This window comes from Spinacia oleracea, chromosome 5, assembly GCF_020520425.1.
Source record: "Spinacia oleracea cultivar Varoflay chromosome 5, BTI_SOV_V1, whole genome shotgun sequence".
NCBI lineage: Eukaryota > Viridiplantae > Streptophyta > Magnoliopsida > Caryophyllales > Amaranthaceae > Spinacia > Spinacia oleracea.
The window spans coordinates 65,334,404-65,357,215 of NC_079491.1; the positions used below are offsets into that span (position 1 = coordinate 65,334,404).

General features: G+C 42.4%; 1 protein-coding gene across 1 annotated transcript; it reads left to right on the top strand.

Annotated features, from left to right (window-relative positions):
* Positions 1-1,888: 1,888 nt before the first annotated feature.
* On the top strand, positions 1,889-9,051 carry LOC110780772 (uncharacterized). Its single transcript, XM_056829719.1, has 3 exons — positions 1,889-2,142; positions 2,251-2,692; positions 8,935-9,051. Exons 1-3 carry the CDS (start codon positions 1,889-1,891, stop codon positions 9,049-9,051), a joined length of 813 nt encoding a protein of 270 aa, XP_056685697.1.
* The last annotated feature ends 13,761 nt before the right edge of the window (positions 9,052-22,812 follow it).

Below are 22,812 nucleotides of genomic sequence, written 5' to 3' on the forward strand. Positions count from 1 at the left end.
ATTTAGAATTCTCAAACTCGGTAAAATTAGATTAAAAGATTTATGTTTGCAATGAATTACGTGCTGATACCCCTTGCTACAATGGTCACTACTAAGCTGTTACAACATCTACTCTAACTACGCAAACCTGTGTTCGATTCTTCTCAAGAGGATAAGTAACCCAATTTTTAATTGTGGATCAAAACCATTTTACGGGATCATTTTAGTCATGAAAAGATCAAAATATTAGATAATTTAATTTTTTGGTTACTCGTTTCCTTTATGGGGAATGCACTCATTGCTTTTATGGGGAATTAAAGATAATTAATTGTTGATTGTGTTGGGAACTTAAAACAAATTTGAAATTCAAAATTAAATATCAAAACACATTTCAAATTTCAGTTTAAAATTTTCAAAAGAGATAGAATCTTTTAAAGTTGAGGTGGCATATTATGAGTGGTGGTGTGCAAGATTGCACACCTTGTGTACTTCTATCCTCATCCCTTTATTCAATTAAACAATTATCTACTTTATCCTTTCCCAAAAAAAAAACATTCCCAATCATTAACTCTTACACACTTTACAATTTTATTAATTACCGCGCCGGAGTCCAAATGTGACACTTATTTAGGAACGCAGGGAGTACTCCGTAACTAAGATAATCACAAAGCAACATTATTTACTCTACCTTATACACTGTTTGATCCATTTATATTTCTAGAGTTTATGATTATTTATGCATTATTAACAATAAAATAAACCATTTTTAATATTTTTAACTAAACACGGCCGTACCCCTGAGAGAGATTATTATTATTAACCAAACAAAAAAAATTATTAACAACAAAATTTGCAAAAAAAAATTAATGAAAAAAATTAAAACCAACGACCTGTTATGAAACATAATAATGGATGCCCATTATACCCTCGTTAATGTTTCCGGAATATTCTAGGGTTCAGTAAAACCCTAACTATTGTATCCTATATATACCGGTACTATATGGAATAATATAGACAACCCTACTTTCTCTCTCATCTCTCCTGTTTTATTCACAACACGTTATCAGCACCAAACCCTAGCCGACTGAGCAGAAAGAAAATCCAAGAAAATCATTGTCGTCAGATTCAATGTAAGTACCGTATTACGCTTGAGATTTATGCTTAATATTTTCCAAGTACTTAAATTTTGAATCACGAATTATTACGATACTAATCGTTATCTATTTATCATTGCAATTGGTTGTTTTCGTTTTGCATCAAATTAATTGCGGATATTAGTTGGTTTCACGCATTGATTCCACAAACCAGTTGTATTGCATATGTGCATTATGTTTTGCTTTGTATTGTATGATACCCGCATCACCGTAGGTCAGTTCTTGGTATTGCCGCAAATTGATAATTTTTTATATATATTTTGTTGGGATTTTAGTTTATTCACCGTACGTCAGTTTTTGCTTTGTTTGTTGCGTGAATTATGCACAGCAATTACGCCTATCGAGGTAACTAAATATAGTAGCTTTGACTATTCTACAATTTACAATCAATTTACAATTCACAGAATATATTATCATATATTCTAACCGTCACATATTACACAGGCCTACCAATACATTGTGACTAATAGGTATAAACGCATGAGAACTGTAATCATGCTTGTTTAGTGGATTAGCATTGTTTGTTTAGTTGATGAGTATTATTGGTTTATTGGATGATTCTGCACCTTACAAATATTATTGCTTTACATTATAACTTGTTTTCATACGTTTACATATTTGAACTGTTTGTTTGCGTCAATTACATCGCTTGTAATATGGATACATTATTCGAACTACGATATTAAAATCCAAATTGTTATGAACGTGTTTATTATCTAAGTCCTAATTGGCAATATTCAATTGTAGTGTGAATTATGTCGAACCTCACAAAACTTGAATTTGCGGCCCTTGATATTACTGGAAAGAACTATTTGTGTTGGGTGTTAGATGCCGAAATTCACCTAGATGCAAAGGACCTTGGTGATACAATCAAAGAAGGAAATAAAGCAACAAGTCAAAACAAAGCTAAGGCTATGATATTTCTTCGCCATCACCTCCATGCGGGTCTTAAGATTGAGTACTTGACTGTAAAAGATCCACAAATCCTTTGGAGTAATCTAAAGGAGAGGTATGACCACCAGAAAACTGTGATATTGCCTAAAGCTCGTTATGATTGGTTACATTTAAGACTACAAGACTTTAAGTCTGTAAGTGAATATAACTGAGCTATGTTCAGAATTACTTCACAATTGAAGTTATGTGGAGAGAAAATCACTGATGCAGAAATGTTAGAGAAAACATACTCTACCTTTCACGCAAATAACATTGTCCTGCAGACACAATACCGTGAAAAGGGATTTAAGAAATATTCTGAACTTATATCTTGTCTCCTTGTGGCTGAGCAAAACAACGAGCTATTAATGAAAAATCACGAATCCCGTCCAACTGGCTCTACTCCATTCCCTGAAGCGAATGTGACATCCCATAATGGGAAAGAAAAATATCATGCCAACAATAGCGGTCGAGGACGTGGTCAAAGACTTGGACGTGGACTTGGATATAGATATGGTCAAGGTCGAGTCCGAGGTGGTTCTTTCAAGAACTTGTATCCCCACCAGAAGTGGGACAATAAAGATGGTAACAAACAAGAGAAAGATAAAAGCGAGAATGTGACCAATGTATGTTATCGATGTGGAGGAAAAGGTCATTGGTCTCGTACATGTCTGTTTATGCCAAATTTCGTATGGACGACCTTTGGTTGGGACATAGACGACTAGATAAAATAAAGTATGCAAATGACAGGAAATAAATGACAGAAAATAAAGAGAGACAAGACAAGAGATGGTGACGCGGAAAACCCGAAAGGGATAAAAACCGCGGGTGGCAATGAGTCCACCAATCTACTATGTTATCGGTATAAATAGCCTAGGTGAGTACAAGTACAATGTATATTTGCGTGTATATAAATATGGCTAATGGCAATGCTTAAGTAGAATGTAATATAGGATCATAAGTGGATGAGGATTATCGGAGAAGGTGATTGGTAATGGGCGACTGATGTTTCCAAGGTTTGTTTCATGGCGGATGATACCTCGTGGAAGGATATGTATTATGAGAAAGTGCATTATTTAAGAGATAGATCAGGTTCATATCATTAGGAGAATGGTCTTTTGTTGAGGTTAGTATAGATAGACGTGGGTAATGATAATTGGGTGTGTAATGGAATGTCTATATCGTGGGGGAATTGCAATAGTTGGTTTAGCTTTTGGGATATATTTTGGCGGAGGAAGTAGACAGCAGTAGTAAAGGTTCTGTCGTAGCCTTTTTTTTCCTAGAGTCTTACTTGGTGAGGCTATTTATACAGAAGTGTAGGTCAGATAAATATGTTAGCAACTGCCTCCATGATCTTTTCAACTGCCTCCATGATCTCCTCAAATAATTCCTTGATATTCTCTAACTGCTTTGACCTTGACTCAGCCACAACGACTCCCTAAAAGTAGGAGTTAACTGGTACGATCTGATTCACGTTGACCCGTTCATGCCGTCGACCTCACGTCATACAAAACGACCCATAACAATAGCCCCCATTTTCCTAATTGTAGCAAGCCGGAAGTTAGGAAAATAATCTTCAAAGCTTGTCACCATCTTCGTTTGTTATCGACGCTAATCTGTCACTGTCTTCGGCTTGTCCGTCATCTTTCGTACTTAGCCTTGTTCAATGACGTCGCCACCTGGTGTCATCCACGATTTCTGACAGCACTCGATGTCATCATGCGTATATTGGTGTCTTCATGTCGACGTTGGTGTCCTCAGCTTAATTAGATGTAAACCTGACATCTTGTGAAAGAATTGTTTCTCTTAACGAGCGTAAGACAATAGGATGTAGTTCTTAAAAACCTGTGCGAAAACATGTTGAGACATAACGTCAGTTAGGTATCTAGCGTCATGGCCAACTTTTGTATCTTCCTCCGTAGTTTGATGTTTGCGGGCGTTACGGCCAACTGTTGTACCTTAGTATGTCATTTGACGTTTGCAGGCGTCATGGCCAACTGGTGTATCTTAGTACGTCGTCTGATGTTTACAGGCGTCATGGCCAACTGTTGTATCTTAGTCTGTAGTCTGATGTTTACGGGCGTCATGGCCAACTGTTGTATCTTAGTCTGTTGTCTGATGTTTACAGGCGTTCCTCTATTGTCGCTGTTGTGTGACATCTACCGTATGAAGGCGGTATAAGCCTCTTCATTTGTTCGTAGTCATGCGAAGAATTTAGAGAAGGAAGTTGCGTCGAGTGTGCGTATGGTTGAATCGTTTTAGATGGTTGCAATGTCATGTGAGGATAGGTAGCAGACGACTGAGTTGAAGTTACAGGTGAATGAAGTGGATGGTTCGAAGCAACCTTATGACGAATGTCAAGAAGAGTCGAAGGGTTGTGAGGTTTCCTATAACACGAGGACAAGGGATAAGATGTTTGGATGGCGCAATCTATGGAAGGAGACTTTAGCCTATGGGATATTCAGAACAACAGTTTAAGTAGGACATGAGCATTCTGGGTCGGCTTTGTTTGTCGTCAGTGTTGAGGGGGAAAGACGTGTGTTTCTCTGTTTTGTATTTGGCGATTGGTTAGGAGTTTGGACAAGCGTCGAGGGTGCATACACGTCGTTAGCTTAAAATGTTGTTTACGTTGTCTCTGTTGTTCGCTGTGGAATAGATGACACCTGTGAGGTACTCAAAGCACGAAGTTATGTGCACATAAATAGAACCTGCGTCGTCTGTAGTGGTCGCGCTTAGAAGCGACATGTCGTCGTTGGGATCCAATAAGTTTAAGGGTCATGACCATGGAGACGTTGTCGCTTGTAGTTGATAGCGTCGTTCGTTGATGTCGTCTTCTGATGATGTCGTTCGTTGCTGTTGTCGTTGGTGATATCGTCAACAAGTGATCTGTAGAGAATAGAAAAGGTAGAGGTGGACGTTCGCTTGATGCGATGTTAGCGTCGATTTTCAAATAAATAAGATGAAACATAAATATAATATAATTGCGTTTGGAAGGATATATTCAATGCGACAGATAACAAAAGCTGAAATTGAACTTTAATCGCAGTGTAGTGAAAAATGTAATAAATTAATTAACGCACGAAGTAAGTGTTAGATATTACTTAATATGGGCTCGTGTAACGAAATTACGTCGTGTCGCTGACTGTCCCTTGATGACGATTCTACAATCAACAGCATTCTCCTGATGTCGTGGCACCTCTCGTCGCCGATCTTGTTTTCGTTCCTGAGATCATTGTCATCGCTTGTATCATCGTCGTCACATCTGGCGTCGTCCCGTCACGTTGAATGAGATTGACGCATCGCTGGTCTTGACACTATCCATTCCAACGTTGGTCGACTTATTGGTTGATCCTCGCAATGTGGCACAAGAAGGAGCATATGGTTAATGTGAATTCCTTATACTGTCTTAAGTGGACTTTTTCTTAACGTCTTTGGTAAAATCATTTGACAAACTTACATTACAATATGTCGTAAATTCAAATACATGTGAACTCTTTATAAATTACCTTTCTTGTTAATCGGTTGACGTCTTATCACTTGTCGTCTTTGGGAAACCCAATGACTTCTCTTTATCCGCCTATTTCGACATGTGATAGTGGTTGAGCCCCAGTGTCCGTACATTTGTCTTAGCGTCGTACCTGTTACCAAAATCTTACGACAAGATCATCATTGTATCACATCGTCAGTTAAATTTCAAAGTTGTAACAAGTATATTAAACTGAACGGGAGTATGTACTATCTTGCCCCCCTGTGGCGGCTTTAGGAAGATATCATGACTGAAGTCGGCCACAGATATGATGACGTTCGTTTATATTTGACGTCGTACATGCGTGTCAGCATGATGCAACCTCTAAACGTCCTGTCAAGTCAAATTACCTCAAAACGATTTGATAAAATGGTTTAGTCATTAGAGAAATTGAGACATTCATGGTGCGATGCAAAAATTTATTAGTTAACTTGATGAACGTTGAATACGAGACATATTAATACAAGAGAACAACAATGAATGAATTGAAATGAGAAAGTGTGTGAAAAATAGTTTAGAAGTTACTCATGTGTCATCATGGTCATTGATGATGATTATTCGACATTCCTATTTCCTTAGCTTTCTCGGTAGTCTGGTGGCGTCGTGTCATCGGTCATTGCCATCTCGTGGCGTCGGGGCATACCGTCATGATCAAGGTAATCTGTTGTCATTAACATACATACTAACGCGTATAGTCGCGGCATGTCGTTAGTAAATGAAAAATAGTTATCACGGATGATGTATGAGAAAATTTCAATAGGATATGAGGTGTTAGTTTATAAAATTTTGACGTCACTAATAAATGAATTAAGTCACTCATACCATTCGATTGTGTTGATGACCCTCACGATCTGCGATGTACGTGGCAGCGACAATACGTGTATATTATAAATAAAAGATAACTCACTTCGAAAGTATGTTCGTACCTTTAGCCCCCATTGATATTCATGTATCAATCAACGATCTGTTGGCGAACTTACGAAGAAATATATTGTTAAAATAAAGATGTTCGATAATTACTTCTATGTACCATGTTTAACGCCAAGAAACTTCTTGTCGTCATAGGGGTAACCAGAATGGTCGCGTCCTGCTGTCGTGACTTGCTGTCGCGGCGTCATGTTGTATCGTCGTGACCTCATGTCGTGTCGTGACCTCGTGTAACACTTCTAACGTTGGTCGCCTGCTTAACTCACGACCTTGCCAAGCGACATGTCAGTACCTGTAGACAAGACAGTACCTTGTCACCTGCATTCTAACGTCGGTCGCCTGATGTACTCATGACCTAGCCAAGCGACACGTCAATACCTGTAGACAAGACAATACTTGGCGACACGACATGATCAAACGACAAGTGGTGACGATGTTAGTACAAAAAGTAGGATAACAACGTATAGCATATATTTCAAAGTGCTTTTGGAAATTAAAACAAGCAAAGTATACTGTATAAAAAGAAAATCAAGTATACTATATGAAAATTAAATGAGATAGAGTATACTATATGCTCCCCTGTGGCGACTTCAGGACAACTACAAATTCTCCTATTTGATACTTGGACTGAAGTTAGCCACAAAATCTAGTATTGCCGACAATTCGTTGCTGAATCTCCATTTGTCGCCTTCGTTTTTGGAGACGTCGTCGACTGATGTGGAGGTGACGTCGGACGAAACATACTTCTCGCGACGTCAAGTGATCAAATCGTCTCGAGATCTTATCAAGGTACGAGACAACTCATATTGTATCTTGTTTGTGGTGACATCTGCATGATGGTCCGTGACGTCTATTTTCGATGTCATCAATCGTTGGTGTCGTTGTTGTCATGATATGCATCATCTAGGTTGAATTCGACCACTGCAACGCATCACTTCTAGCGATGACACCTGTTGATGTCGACACCTGATCTGGCGACGACATGTACCCTGACGTCATACCATATTCCATCGACCAACGAGCCTGGAGACGACACCTGACCTGCTGACGACACTTGACCCGTCGACGACGCCTGACCGTCGACGACACCTGATCCGTCGGCGACACCTGACCCGTCGGCGACACCTGACCCGTCGACGACGCCTGACCCGTCGACGACGCCTGACCCGTCGACGACGCCTGACCCGTCGACGACACCTAACCTGTCGCCGACACCTGACCCGCCGACGACACTTGACCCGCGACGACACCTGACCCGTCGACGACACATGTCATGTCGACGACATGTGCCCTGACGCAGCTCCATCTCATGGTGGCGACACAGTATGACAACAATCCCTCGCCTGGCGGTAACTTTATTGGTGAGCCCAAGTGGATCGAATATTGTGTTTGGGAGGATATTTGTGGATATGTGTTTGAAGATAAATCTAGCCATCTCCCCACAGACGGCGCCAAACTGTTTATGCCAAATTTCATATGGACGACCTTTGGTTGGGACATAGACGACTAGATAAAATAAAGTATGCAAATGACAGGAAATAAATGACAGAAAATAAAGAGAGACAAGACAAGAGATGGTGACGCGGAAAACCCGAAAGGGATAAAAACCGCGGGTGGCAATGAGTCCACCAATCCACTTGTTATCGGCATAAATAACCTAGGTGAGTACAAGTACAATGTATATTTGCGTGTATATAAATATGGCTAATGGCAATGCTTAAGTAGAATGTAATATAGGATCATAAGTGGATGAGTATTATCGGAGAAGGTGATTGGTAATGGGCGACTGATGTTTCCAAGGTTTGTTTCATGGCGGATGATACCTCGTGGAAGGATATGTATTATGAGAAAGTGCATTATTTGAGAGATAGATCAGGTTCATATCATTAGGAGAATGGTCTTTTGTTGAGGTTAGTATAGATAGACGTGGGTAATGATAATTGGGTGTGTAATGGAATGTCTATATGGAAATTAGGAGAGGTAGGTTTATTATCTTCAGTTGCTGCTAGGCTATAGGTATCGTGGGGGAATTGCAATAGTTGGTTTAGCTTTTGGGATATATTTTGGCGGAGGAAGTAGACAGCAGTAGTTAAGGTTCTGTCGTAGCCTTTTTTTTCCTAGAGTCTTACTTGGTGAGGCTATTTATAGAGAAGTGTAGGTCAGATAAATGTGTTAGCAACTGCCTCCATGATCTTTTCACCTGCCTCCATGATCTCCTCAAATAATTCCTTGATATTCTCTAACTGCTTTGACCTTGACTCAGCCACAACGACTCCCTAAAAGTAGGAGTTAACTGGTACGATCTGATTCACGTTGACCCGTTCATGCCGTCGACCTCACGTCATACAAAACGACCCATAACAATGTCGTACACCAAAACACCTGGTTGAGCTTTATCAACAATCATTGAAAAAGGGAAAGAAAGTAGAAACAAATCTTGTGTACGAAGATGGCGAAGGTGACTTTGATTGTGGCAATACAACTCACCTGGAAGTTGCTGATTTTCTCACCACCCCTGAAGGGAATAATTAATCCTTTGAGTCGTTTATGGTCCTTTAAGAATAAAACTTTGTTTTCTTGGATTCATGTTATTTTATTTTGGATTTTGTTTGTTTTGAACTATGGTTTTATATGACATTGTTAAATTTCGGTTATTAAGTTATTCTTATTGATATTTCATTTATTTGAAGAACATGAATACCCCTCAAGTTCAGTTAGCAATGAATGGGGAAGATTTATGCTTAGCAGACAGTGCAACTACTCATACCATATTGAAAAGCAAGAGATATTTCTCTTATTTGACAATGAAAGAAACTAGTGTGAGTACTATATCAGGTAGTACAAATATAATTGAAGGCTCCGGAAGTGCAAATATATTATTGCCTATGGGAACGAAATTTGAAATTATTGATGCATTATATTCTCCCAAGTCTCAAAGAAATTTATTGAGCTTTAAAGATATTCGACATAATGGTTATCATGTTGAGACAACAAGTGAAGGAAATATTGAATACCTTCACATCACGAGTATTACCCAAGGCGCTAAGCATATTTTGGAGAAATTACCTGCATTCTCCACTGGTTTGTACTACACTAAAATCAATACAATTGAAACATATGCTACGGTAAACCAGAAGTTTATAGATAATTTCACTGTTTGGCATGACCGGTTAGGCCACCCCGGTTCATTAATGATGCGAAAAATAATTGAAAGTTCGTGTGGGCATTCACTGAAGAACCAGAAGATTCTTGCTAATGATTTCTCATGTGCTGCTTGCTCACAAGGCAAGTTTATAGTACGGCCTTCACCAGCCAAAATAAATTTTGAATCTATCAATTTTCTGGAACGTATACAAGGAGATATTTGTGGGCCAATTCACCCACCGTGTGGAACAGTTAGATATTTTATGGTTTTAATTGACGCATCTAGTAGATGGTCACATGTATCCTTGTTATCAACTCGTAACCTGGCGTTTGCGAGACTACTTGCTCAATTGATTAGATTACGAGCACATTTTCCAGATTTCCCTATGAAGGCAATTCGTCTTGATAATGCTGGTGAATTCACTTCTCAAGCCTTTGATGATTATTGCATGTCCATTGGGCTAAGTGTTGAACATCCTGTAGCACATGTTCATACACAAAATGGTCTGGCTGAATCATTAATCAAGCGTCTCCAGTTGATTGCTAGACCATTACTTATGAAGTCCAAACTCCCAATCTCTGCTTGGGGACATGCTATATTACATGCAGCAGCATTAATTCGCATCAGGCCAACGAGTAATCAAAAGTTCTCCCCATCACAATTGGTTTTTGGTCAGGAACCAAATATTTCCCATCTGAAAATCTTTGGATGTGCTGTATATGTTCCAATTGCTCCACCACAGCGTTCTAAGATGGGCCCTCAAAGGAGGTTAGGAGTATATGTTGGATTTGAATCCCCATCAATAATTAAATATCTAGAGCCATCTACAGGGGATCTATTTAAGGCTCGATTTGCAGACTGTCATTTTAATGAGTCAGTCTTCCCAACATTAGGGAGAGAAAATACACAGTTGGAGAAGGAAATCATTTGGAGTGAATTATCATTGTCACATCTTGATCCTCGTACTAAACAATGTGAATTAGAAGTACAAAAGATAATTCATTTACAAAGCTTAGCAAATCAATTGCCAGATGCATTTACTGACCCAAATAGAGTGACTAAGTCACATATACCAGCTATAAATGCTCCAATTAAACTTGATGTCCCAGCAGGACAATATCAAACTGCTAGTGAGTCTATAGCACGCATGAAGCGTGGTAGACCTATTGGTTCCAAAGATAAGAATCCTCGGAAAAGAAAAGGAGCGGCGATTGATAATGGCCAAACCGAGGAAGCAAAGAATTCTGAAGGATCTCCAGAAGAGACTTTAGACATGACGAATGAAGAAATTCAGGTACCTGATAATGAAGAGATCTCAACTAATTATGTCATGTCTGGAATGAAATGGAACCGAAATAAAATCGACGTCGATGAAATTTTTGCATGCAATGTAGCAGTTGATGTTATGGATGAAAATGAGGATCAAGAACCAAAGTCTATTGAAGAGTGTACACAAAGTGATAATTGGCCAAAATGGAAGGAAGCAATTGAGGCAGAATTAAAATCTCTTGCAAAGAGAGAAGTATTTGGACCAGTAGTCCGTACACCTAAAGGTGTAAAACCAGTGGGACATAAATGGGTCTTTGTGCGAAAGAAGAACGAAGATGGAGAAATTGTGCGATACAAGGCACGTTTGGTTGCACAAGGATTCTCACAAAGACCTGGAATCGATTATGAAGAAACATACTCTCCTGTGGTGGACGCAACTACTTTTAGATTCCTTATCAGTCTGGCAATTAGAGAAGGACTGGACTTACGTTTAATGGATGTAGTCACAGCCTACTTATATGGGCCACTGGACAATGAAATTTATATGAAAGTCCCAGAAGGATATAAACTGCCAGAAGCAGCAAATTCTAGTTCTCGAGAACATTACTGCATAAAATTAAATAGATCTCTTTATGGATTGAAACAATCAGGGCGTATGTGGTATAATCGCCTAAGTGAGTACTTGTTAAAGGAAGGCTATAAGAATGACCCCATCAGTCCATGCATTTTTATAAAGAGATTTGGAGCAGGATTCGTAATAATCGCAGTGTATGTTGATGATTTAAACATTGTTGGGACTCCTGAAGAGATTTCACATACAGTAGAATATTTGAAAAAAGAATTTGAGATGAAAGATCTTGGAAAGACCAAATTTTGCTTAGGGATACAAATTGAGCACCTAAAGAATGGAATCCTTGTGCATCAAACAACACACACAGAAAAGGTACTAAAAAGGTTCTCTTTGGATCAAGCACATTCGTTGAGTAGTCCAATGGTTGTAAGATCACTAGATGTGGATAAAGACCCATTTCGCCCTCGAGAAAACAATGAAGAAATCCTTGGTCCTGAAGTACCATACTTAAGTGCAATAGGGGCATTGATGTACCTTGCTAGTCATACGAGACCTGACATATCATTTACAGTAAATTTGTTAGCAAGGTTTAGCTCATGTCCAACTCGAAGGCATTGGAATGGGATAAAACATGTACTTCGTTACCTCCAAGGAACGAAAGATATGGGATTATTCTTTTCTAACCAGTCCAAAGAAGACTTAATTGGCTATGCAAATGCAGGTTATTTGTCTGATCCCCACAATGCTCGATCACAAACAGGATATGTCTTTACATGTGGTGGTACTGCCATTTCTTGGCGTTCCATGAAGCAAACCATTGCAGCTACTTCTTCTAACCATGCAGAAATTTTAGCTATCCACGAAGCTAGTCGTGAATGTGTATGGTTAAGGTCTGTAATTCAACATATACGAGAAGATTGTGGCAAATCCACAGGGAAAGAAGCTCCAACAGTTATGTATGAAGATAATGCAGCATGCATTGCACAGCTCAAGGATGGATACATCAAAGGTGATAGAACAAAGCACATTTTACCAAAATTCTTCTTTACCCATGACCTGCAGAAGAATGGTGATGTACAGGTTCTGCAAATTCGTTCAAGTGAAAATTTGGCAGACCTATTTACCAAGGCGCTTCCAACTGCTACTTTCAAGAAATTAGTTTACCAGATTGGATTGCGTCGTCTCAAAGATCTCAAGTTATGTAATCATGAGGGGGAGTAGATGCGCGCTGCACTCTTTTTCCCTTAACCATGGTTTTTCCCACTGGGTTTTCCTGGTAAGGTTTTTAATGAGGCAGCATAGTTCGCGCATTAGGAAATATTTTGTTTTAAGAGAGAAATTTTATTTTTGTATAATGGACATCCAAGGGGGAGTGTTATGAAACATAATAATGGATGCCCATTATACCCTCGTTAATGTTTCCGAAATATTCTAGGGTTCAGTAAAACCCTAACTATTGTATCCTATATATACCGGTACTATATGGAATAATATAGACAACCCTACTTTCTCTCTCATCTCTCCTGTTTTATTCACAACACGACCAAGCTTTTGAGATAAAAATAAAACACAAAAATTGACCACCACAATTTTTCTAGGAGTACCAACCACCGTAAGTTCAACATAATAATCCAGTACTTTTGTTAAACATCAAACGCCAATTCATATCCTTGACAAAACACAATTTTCGACTACACTTTCTCAATTTATCTCAATAATACATCAATTCATAGCACAAAAATTAACCCTATAACATCAATTTTCTCTCTCCTCCTCCATTAATATCCTTCTTGATGCTCTACTTTTCAGTTTGCCGATCTCACACTATTATTAAGTTAAAGGTCAACACTTCAATGGAGGAAGAGGGTTGAAGAGAGAGATATATAGTGTTTGGGCTCCCAATTGAGTATCAATTGGGCCACTAAGTCCAAAGCCCAATGGCTCAATTCAAAAACATCGAACCTGCCACCACCACCAAGGCTATTCAGCCATCAACCAAGGCCCAAGGCCCAACAACAATAAATGACCTATGGGCATTTATTATGCAAACACTATAAATAGGCCGCCAAGGCTCAAACCTCAAGGTACGTCCAATTTATTGTCTTAAGACTACTCTCTAGAGAACTTCTCTCTCTAGAATCCGAGCATTGTTCTTACTTAGGCATCGGAGGGGCTTTCCTCGGAAACACCCCCGAGGCTAGTAACATTGTCTTTGTGCAGGTGAATTCGGACAACACTCATTCAAGCTAACAAGATCTTCCACACATTCAAAAGGGCCTTCATTCGAAGCCTATCTTTCCATCCGCTTCAACACCGGAACAATTTGGCGCCGTCTGTGGGGAAGAACACTTTAAAGCCTCGAAAAACACCCCATTTTTCACGTATGAAATGGAAATTCCCAACAACGACAACCAGAACGATGTCCTTGTCCAAACGGATTCGGAATCCGATGAAGGGGAACAACTGCACTCAGTGGCGAGATCACAGCCGACAAGGGCTACCGCCGCAACAACCAGCAGACCCCCACTCCCTTCTCGAGAAGAGCTTGCCGCAGCCATAACCATCATGCAAAACTACCTCTTCAATGAGAAAGAGCAGGCACAGGCAGCGGACCGCCGAGAAGCGAGGAGAATCAGGCGACAACTTCTACTTAATAGGCCACCGCCTAACGAGGACGCTGCGGGACCCGAACGCACTCTCCCTACAATGTCGGGAACACACTTAACGACAAGATGGAGAGAGAGTACATGGGATACGCAACAGAGGGCATAACAACAACCAGAATGGTTTGAAACACCACCCCCAACACCGCAAGCTCTCCTAAGCGGAGCAAGTGACCGCACTCGGATCCGAAGCTCAGTACATAGCAGGTTGCGCCCTTCGGTCCATGATAGGCTGGGCAGCCCCAGCAGATCCAGTAGGCAAACCGAAGCCAGTGGCCAGTCAAGAAGGAGAAGGAGGAGTGATCGAACTCCTAGCCCCCTACCGCCCCCGAACAATCCCACAGACGAAACTCGAGGAGCGATGGTATCAGGGCGAGGCTAGGAAAGAGGATCATGACCCCAGCACACCAGGTTCATGAAAGAGTCAACCAACATCCCCAATCTGTAGCCAAATGTAGCAATCTTCGCCTTGAAGCACGCGCTTCGGGAGGGGAAATTCCGGGATAAACTGTCAATGAAAAACCCTTCCAAGATAGCTGACGTACTTCAAATTGCGGATGCGTTCATCAGAACGGAAGAATTCAATAAGGCAGCAGCAAGGCTGAGGAACCCCTCGGATACGAGGGATACCAAGATGAATCAGAGTAAGCCCGAGGGCAACTCAAGAAAGGGGAAAGAGAAGGTGGGTGCGAGAGAAGCAAGCCCAAAGAAAGATGGGAAGAAGGGTGAATTTCAACCCAAATACACCAATTACACTCCACTCACCACATCCCGAAGAGAAATCTTCAGCCTCCACAAGGATGATGAAAAGTGGAAGCTGCCAGACAAGCTCAGGTCAAACCCCCTCCGTAGGAACAAGAACAAGTGGTGTGAGTTCCACGATGACTTCGGCCATACCACCGAGGAATGCAACTAGCTGAAGGACAACATCGAGGACCTCATCCGCCGAGGCTATTTAAAGCAATACTTGCTCGACCGAAGAACGGAGAGGGAAGAAAAAGAGAAAGCAACATCTGGAAAACTACAAAAGCAAGCCTAGAGAAGAGTCCATGAGACCGAAGGGCAAAAGAAAAAACCAATTCTCGTGGTGTTCGGAGGCCAAAGATCCAGCCACACCAGCAAGCAACACTTGAGGGCTCTCTCCCACCGAGTCAACTTCAGCACTATAGGGGAGAACCAGCCTACACCCCCGAACATGACTTTTACTGCTGATGATTGCCTCGGAACCCAGTACAAGCACGACGACCCGTTGGTAATTGAAATGGATCTCAACAACCACAACGTTCACAGGGTACTGGTCGATGGAGGGAGCGTCGTCAACATCATCTTCAGAAACTGCTTCGAGCAGCTCATCCTTGAAGAAGGAGAAGAGTCTCTAACTAAGGTCAGTTACCCGCTGATCGGCTTCAACGAATCCGTAGCCATTCCGCGGGAAAGGATCACTCTTCCCGTTACTATTGGCCAAGGCCTGGCGGCAAGAAACGTCCGAGAGGAATTCTTAGTGATGTACTGCGATTCGGTGTATAACGTCATCATGGGACGAACCATAATTCACAAGATACAAGCAGTCCCATCCACGTACCACCAGATGATGATGTACATCTCGGACGCAGGTTTTGCCGAGCGGATAAAAGGTGACCAGGAGGTGGCAAGGTCAACTTGTCACACTGCCATCCGAAAACCGAAGCTAGGAGACAGTCCTAGAGATGAGGATGAGAAAAGTAGCCCCCCAAAAGAGGAAAACGATGCAAAGAGGAGAAAGGCTGGCCCGAGCAGTCTGGTAAAACCCGCCGAGGTTGATGCTCGGCCAGAAACCCTTTCCCCCGAACCAGATCAGGAAATGGAAGACATTCCCCTGGAAGATGATTCAGACAGAAGTGTCCGAATTGGCAGAGGCCTGAGCTCGAGGCTCCGAATCGATCTGATCCAGTTGTTGAGGGATCACAAAGACATTTTCGCATGTTCGGCAGCCGATATGCCAGGGATAGATCCGGAGATGATCTGTCATAAGCTGGATGTCAACGCCGAGGCTCGACCAGTCAAACAGAAAAAGAGAAGCTACTCCTCGGAGAAAAATAAAGCTATCGCCGAAGAGGTGAGAAAGCTGCAAGAAGCAGGCCTTATTGAGCCATGCATGTACCCCAAGTGGTTGGCCAACGTGGTCATGGTCAAGAAAGCCAACGGCTCGTGGCGCATGTGCGTCGACTTCACGGATCTGAATCGAGCCTGCCCGAAAGACTGCTATCCCCTCCCGAGGATAGATCAGCCAGTGGACTCCACCAGTGGCCATGCATTGCTTAGCTTCATGGACGCCTTTTCAGGGTACCATCAAGTATTCATGCACCCCGACGATAGAGCAAAAACCGCCTTCATCACAAGCGCGGGAGTGTTCAACTATAGAATGATGCCCTTCGGATTGAAAAATGCTGGGGCCACCTAACAAAGGTTAGTTGATCACGTCTTCGCCGATCAAAAAGGAAGGAACGTCGAAGTCTATGTAGACGATTCCATAGTGAAAAGTGTGAAGGAGGAGGATCACATCAAAGATTTGGCCGAAACTTTCGCCAACGTGAGGAAGTACAAAATGAAGCTGAACCCGAAGAAGTGTGTCTTCGGGGTTAGAGCAGGAAAGTTCCTCGGATTCATGGTGAGCGAAAGGGGAATTGATGCAAACCCGGACAAGGTCCAGGCCGCGTTAGACCTACCCGAGCCAAAGACGAAGAGAGACGTGCAAAGGCTAACAGGCAGGTTAGCCGCACTTTCAAGATTCATATCGAAAGCTTCGGAAAAAGGGGCACCCTTCTTCAAAGCTCTCAAACCAAAAACCCTCCCAGGAGGAGAAGCAGAGCCTGCAAAAAAGGAAGGCGTCCCGAGGAAGGTGGACCCCGAGCTAACGTGGGAACAAGAGCAGAAAGATGCATTCCAACAGCTCAGGGCTCACCTGGCCCAACTGCCGACACTAGCCAGGCCGAAGGAGGGGGAAACCCTATACTTATACGTCGCAGTTAGCCCCGGGACAGTAAGTGCGGTACTCCTACGAGAAGGAGAGAAAAAGCAACAACCAATCTACTTCACCAGCCGAACCCTAACAGATGCTGAGACTCGGTACCCACTCATTGAAAAAGTAGCATACGCATTGGTGGTGGCAGCCCGAAAGCTTAGACCCTACTTCGATTCTCATCAAGTAGTGGTGCTAACTGACCAACCACTGGAAAAAGTGCTAGACAAAATAGAGAGGTCGGGAAGATTGGCTGCATGGGCTTTCGAGCTATCTGAGTTCGGCATCAAGTATCAGTCGAGGACCGCCATCAAAGCACAAGCGCTCGCTGACTTCTTGGCCGAATGCCAATATCAGGAAATGTTGGATGACACCAAGAGAACATGGAAAGTATTCACTGACGGATCTTCCACAGTGAACGGCTCGGGAGCCGGAGTGGTGTTGATACCTCCAGTAGGAAAAGGCATCGAATATGCCCTGAAGTTCGGTTTCAAAGCAACCAACAATGAGGCCGAATATGAGGCCGCAATCGCAGGGATAGAGCTATGCTTATCTCTGGAGGCCGAACATGTTTGCCTCAAAATTGATTCTCAGCTCGTAGCCAACCAAATCCGAGGGGAGTATGAGGCCAAATGGCCAAGTATGACAACCTACCTAGCAAAAATTAAATCCTTAACGTCAAAGTTAAGATCCTTCGAAGTCATCCTCATTCCCCGAGGCCAGAACACACAAGCGGATGCACTGTCCAAACTTGCAAGCTCAACGCTCATCGACCTAAACAGGTCGGTCCATGTGGAAGTACACCAAGAAAGAAGCATTGACATGCCACCCCCCACAGTCTGAAACCTACGTCCCGAACCAAGCTGGATGGACGCAGTCATTGCATACAAGGAAAGGGGAGAACTTCCCGAAGAGAAGCTGCAAGCAAGAAAGTTGAAGAGATTCAACCAAAGGTTCATCATTGATGCCGAAGGAGAGCTCATGAGAAGGTCATTCTCAGCCCCATTGCTGAAATGTGTCGGCCCAACTGACGCCGATTACATCTTAAGGGAAATCCACCTCGGCATATGTGGAAACCACATCGGAGGCAGGGCATTGGCACACAAGGCACTAAGGGCCGAGTTCTGGTGGCCCACCATGGTTTCTGAGGCAAAAGCGCTGACAAGAACATGCGAGAAATGCCAGAAGTTCGCACCAGCAATCCATCAGCCAGCTCAGACCTTGCAATCAACACTCTACCCCTTGCCATTTGCACAATGGGGCTTGGACATCATCGGTCCATTCCCCTCGGTTGTGAAACAAAAGAAATGGTTGATTGTGGGAGTCGATTATTTCAGCAAGTGGATTGAAGCCGAAGCAGTTTCGTCCATCACTGAGCCACAAGTCCGCAAATTCATCTGGCAAAACATCATCACAAGGTTCGGTATACCGAGGCTAATGGTCTTCGACCATGGAAAGCAATTCGACAACACACCACTACAAACGTGGTGCAAACAGTTCGGTATCCACCTCGCTTACTCGGCGGTATGCCACCCTCAGAACAACGGCCAGGCCGAAGCCGCGAACAAGCTCATACTCAACGCACTCAAGAAAAGAGTCGAGGAAGAAAAGAGCAAGTGGCTTGAGGAGCTCTCTGGAACACTCTGGTCCCTTCGGACCACCGAGAAAGAAGCCACGGGACAAACGCCCTTCTACTTGGTATACGGTTCCGAAGCTGTCATCCCTGTAGAGATCGGAACAGAAAGCTTGAGGGTCCAAGCATACAACAAGTATGATGGAACCCACGGACAAAGCAATGATCAACTTCTGACCGAAGCCTTGGATCTACTAGATGAAGCTCGGGACGAAGCCAGAACTCTCAACGCAGCTTACCAGCAGAGGGTTAGCAAACACTACAATCGAAGAGTCAATGCCAGACCTCTGAAGGTCGGCGACCTAGTGCTCAGGAATGTTGCGGCAGTGCAAAAGGGAAGGATCCATGGGAAGCTCTCAGCAACATGGGAAGGGCCATACATCATCCACTCCGAAAAGAGGACTGGCACCTTTATGCTTAAACAGTTAGACGGAACAATCTTGAAGAACCATTGGAATGCCGATGTTCTCAAGAAATATTTTGTATGACCTTACCCCTTTGTAATCCAAGTAAGTTTAACGAGTAAGTTTAATGAGAAGAGGAAAGCCACTAGCACCATGTGTTTCATTAAACATATCTCTAATGTCTTTTGTCCTATTACCATTTTTTATATATATATGCCTGCATGCGACTTCGGATCTGATCAATTCGAAGCTAAAAATAATCCGAGGCAGCCACTCCCTGGAAATTAAACCCAAGGAGCAGCTAACTCAACCCAACCCGCAAGGTACCGTCCAGAATCCCCGGATTCGCGATACCCAGGGAAATTCCGTTCGCAACAGGGTCTCTCGAATAGTTATTGTAGACACCTACTTTTGTCCCCATTCCCGAAATGGAAGGTTCGATGATGAGAACATAAATCTCCACTTGACAACGCATCTCCTATAAAATAACGAATCCCAATCCCCTTTTCATTTCACCCGGAACCTGCTATTTATAGAAACCTGCCATTTATGGAAACCTGCTAAAAATAGTAACTACTGTAAAGGGTAGTTGTTAAAAGTGGCAAGTCATAAAAGATAGAAACCTGTCAGAATTAGGTGTTGCACTCCAACATAAATCATAAATGAGATAGAAATTGCGAGAGAATCCTGTTCCTAATACGATTCAAAAATAAGAGTTACGTATTAATTAAAATCCTAACGAGCCTAGAGTTCGTAACGGGTCCAGATGCATTCCATCATAAAATTAATATGCACTAAAAGACTCGATTAAGTCTCATACACTCCGGATTCTAAGAGTCCGAATCTGACAAAGAAACGGCCCAGACCCTATTTTCAACGCCTGGCTCTGGGCGCCGAAATCTTCGGCGCCCATCCTTGGGCGCTGAAATTACCTGGGACGTGTTCTTTCCTAATTCTTCGTGGATTAGATTTCTACAATTCTATCTTTCCACGAACTCTTTTCTACAAATATAGCCCCAAGTTCGACGTGAAACACAACACACAATTCATATTCTGAGTATTGACTCTAAACCCCTAAGCCTAAGCCTTACGCTGCGAAATTGATCACGCGTTCTGTCGCAATCGATCCAAAAATCGAACAGAACGTATCATGTCTCGTACTTTGAGATTCGTTAAATAAAAGGAGAAATAGCAAAGTCAAAGCGGTTAGTTTTCTGAAAACCGTGACGCACCTCTCAAGGGTGCATCGTAATGTGTCCCTTTTCCATGGTTTAATTACTTTCCTCGCCCCTTTTTATAAACTGTTAAACTAATCAAATCTGATTGTTCTATCACGCCTAATAAAGATAATATTTTGGGAAATTGGATTATCATGCTAGGTCCCTTAAAACAATCTAAATCAGATAATCGCGATCGATCTAGTATTATATGTTGCATATTGTTAAAATCAACTCAGATTAGTTTAATAGTTAACGCATGTCCCTTCAATTATTTATGCTGAGCTAGTAAGGATATCCTGCCTCTGGAGTTATCGAAGAGCTAGTACTCCTCTCGGTAGTTACAGTCCCCTGAACCCTCAATCTCTACCTTGCGGGTGTATGTTGAGAGATCCCCACACCAGGGATCACAAGGGAACCTACGGCCGTCGTGGTCAAACATAATTGCACTCCCTTTATGTCACGATAACCGGGTTTTGTCAGTTTTTCTCATTGTTGTTAAAAACTGAATGGCGACTCCTATATTACTAGTCAATTGGGTGTAAACTCACAGGAAATCCAATTACACTTGATTTGACAAAAAAGAAGCGTCACACCCACGAGGGACGAGGTTACGCATTAGCCTCGCGCTTTTTCGACCCCCTCACAGTGGCGACTCCACTGGGGATAGTGAAGGAAATACTCGTGCTTGTAGGTAATCAAAATAGCCGAAGGGTGAAACGATCCTACCCCGCGTTTATTTCCCCATCAAGTTGGGACGACCTGAAAATCAGCATATTAATGTGAACGGGCAGAACCGCATAACGAATCTTGGCTCCCTCATCGAGTTAGGACTAAGGATACCCATCGCCAACCGGGGGATGCATACGCTTCGAATGTTGTCCACTCGGCACTTTCGCTAGTAGTACACCCGTCCCAAACCCAATCGCTCGCCCATTAGGTCCCTCTCATTGGTGCATGCCCCCTTGGCTTACATCGTGATTGGCCTCTTGGGCGAAATTCGTCTGTTGAAGGCACTACCTCGACCGGGGCATGTGTTGGATCTGCGATAGAAGCGGTACCAAGCCAGGCGCAAATACTACCCATAGAAGCCTATCATAAACTACATGACATATTATTATTGCCTCATGATGTAATGTTAGTTATGTGTAGCGAAATGTATGATTGTGTGTGACAAACAATGTTAGAAAACCAACGACCTTAAAAATTGCCCAAACATTCATAAACCAATTGGCCAAAGAGTTATACCGAAATACGTGTTCCGCAAATCCGAACGATCGCCACAAAAATAAGCGACACTCGGGATGGCCTGTAACGAATCCCACAAACGTTGCACAATGCGTAAAGGACGTTATTAGGCAAGCACGCAAAATCAAAGTCGCATAAACAAAAAGTAGACATAAATAGAAAACGAGAACCAGCCAGGGACGCATTTTCAACGCCCCTGGCTGGGCGCCATAATTTCTCACGCCCTACGCTGGGCGCTGAAGTTGCTGTCTGGACTTTTGGTCAGGCGCAACAACCTCGGTGCCCGCGCAAAAAATATGTAGCAAAAAAAACCATTCGTAAAATTTGCTGCAAGGGCGTATGAAAAGCACTCGATTCTTAAAGCGACTAAAAAAAATATAAATAACTCTTTGAGTCGTTGTTAGGCCTCCTACGACAACAATGCTCGGCACCAAAACCGAACATGCCAATAACTATGAATGTCACGATGGGCAAGTGTTTCGAAAATCCAAAGAATGACCAAGAGAAAGAACCAAAAAGTGTACCAACAAAAGAAAGAGCGAAGAAACCAATAGAGAGAGTCAAAGTCTAGACTAAGTAATACTTGAAACTTTGGGGCCTAAACGTTAGCTTATCTTATGCATAGGACTGGTCCTGCCACTTGGTGCCGATCGGGAAATCAAAGGTCAGTGCGTCTCGAAAATGAAGGAAATAATGCCCTTGGTCCAAGTATGCATTCTATGTTAAGTCTAATAAATGCGGTTCAGTATTAATTAACAAGTTAATAATTCAGTGAGATCAAGTGAGCTGAATGCCTAGCTAGAGGCCGCTTCAGTTCAAGTGGAATTAATGATATTAATCCACAGCTTACTCTTGACTGAACCCGTAGGGTCACACAAATAGTACGTAAACGGATCAAGTATTTAATGGCATTAAATACTCCATCTATGAATATTCGGAACCGACGGATCTTGGTTTCAGTGGGAGCTGAGATCGTCACAGGCAAGAAATGAATACTCCGGAAACGATGATATTGCCGGAAACGGAAATATGGATCGTATCGGAAATATGAATATTATCCAAGTCGTAGATGTTGCCGGAAACGGAAACATGGTACGTATCGGAAAATATTATTGGAAATGGAAATATTACCAGAATCGGAAATA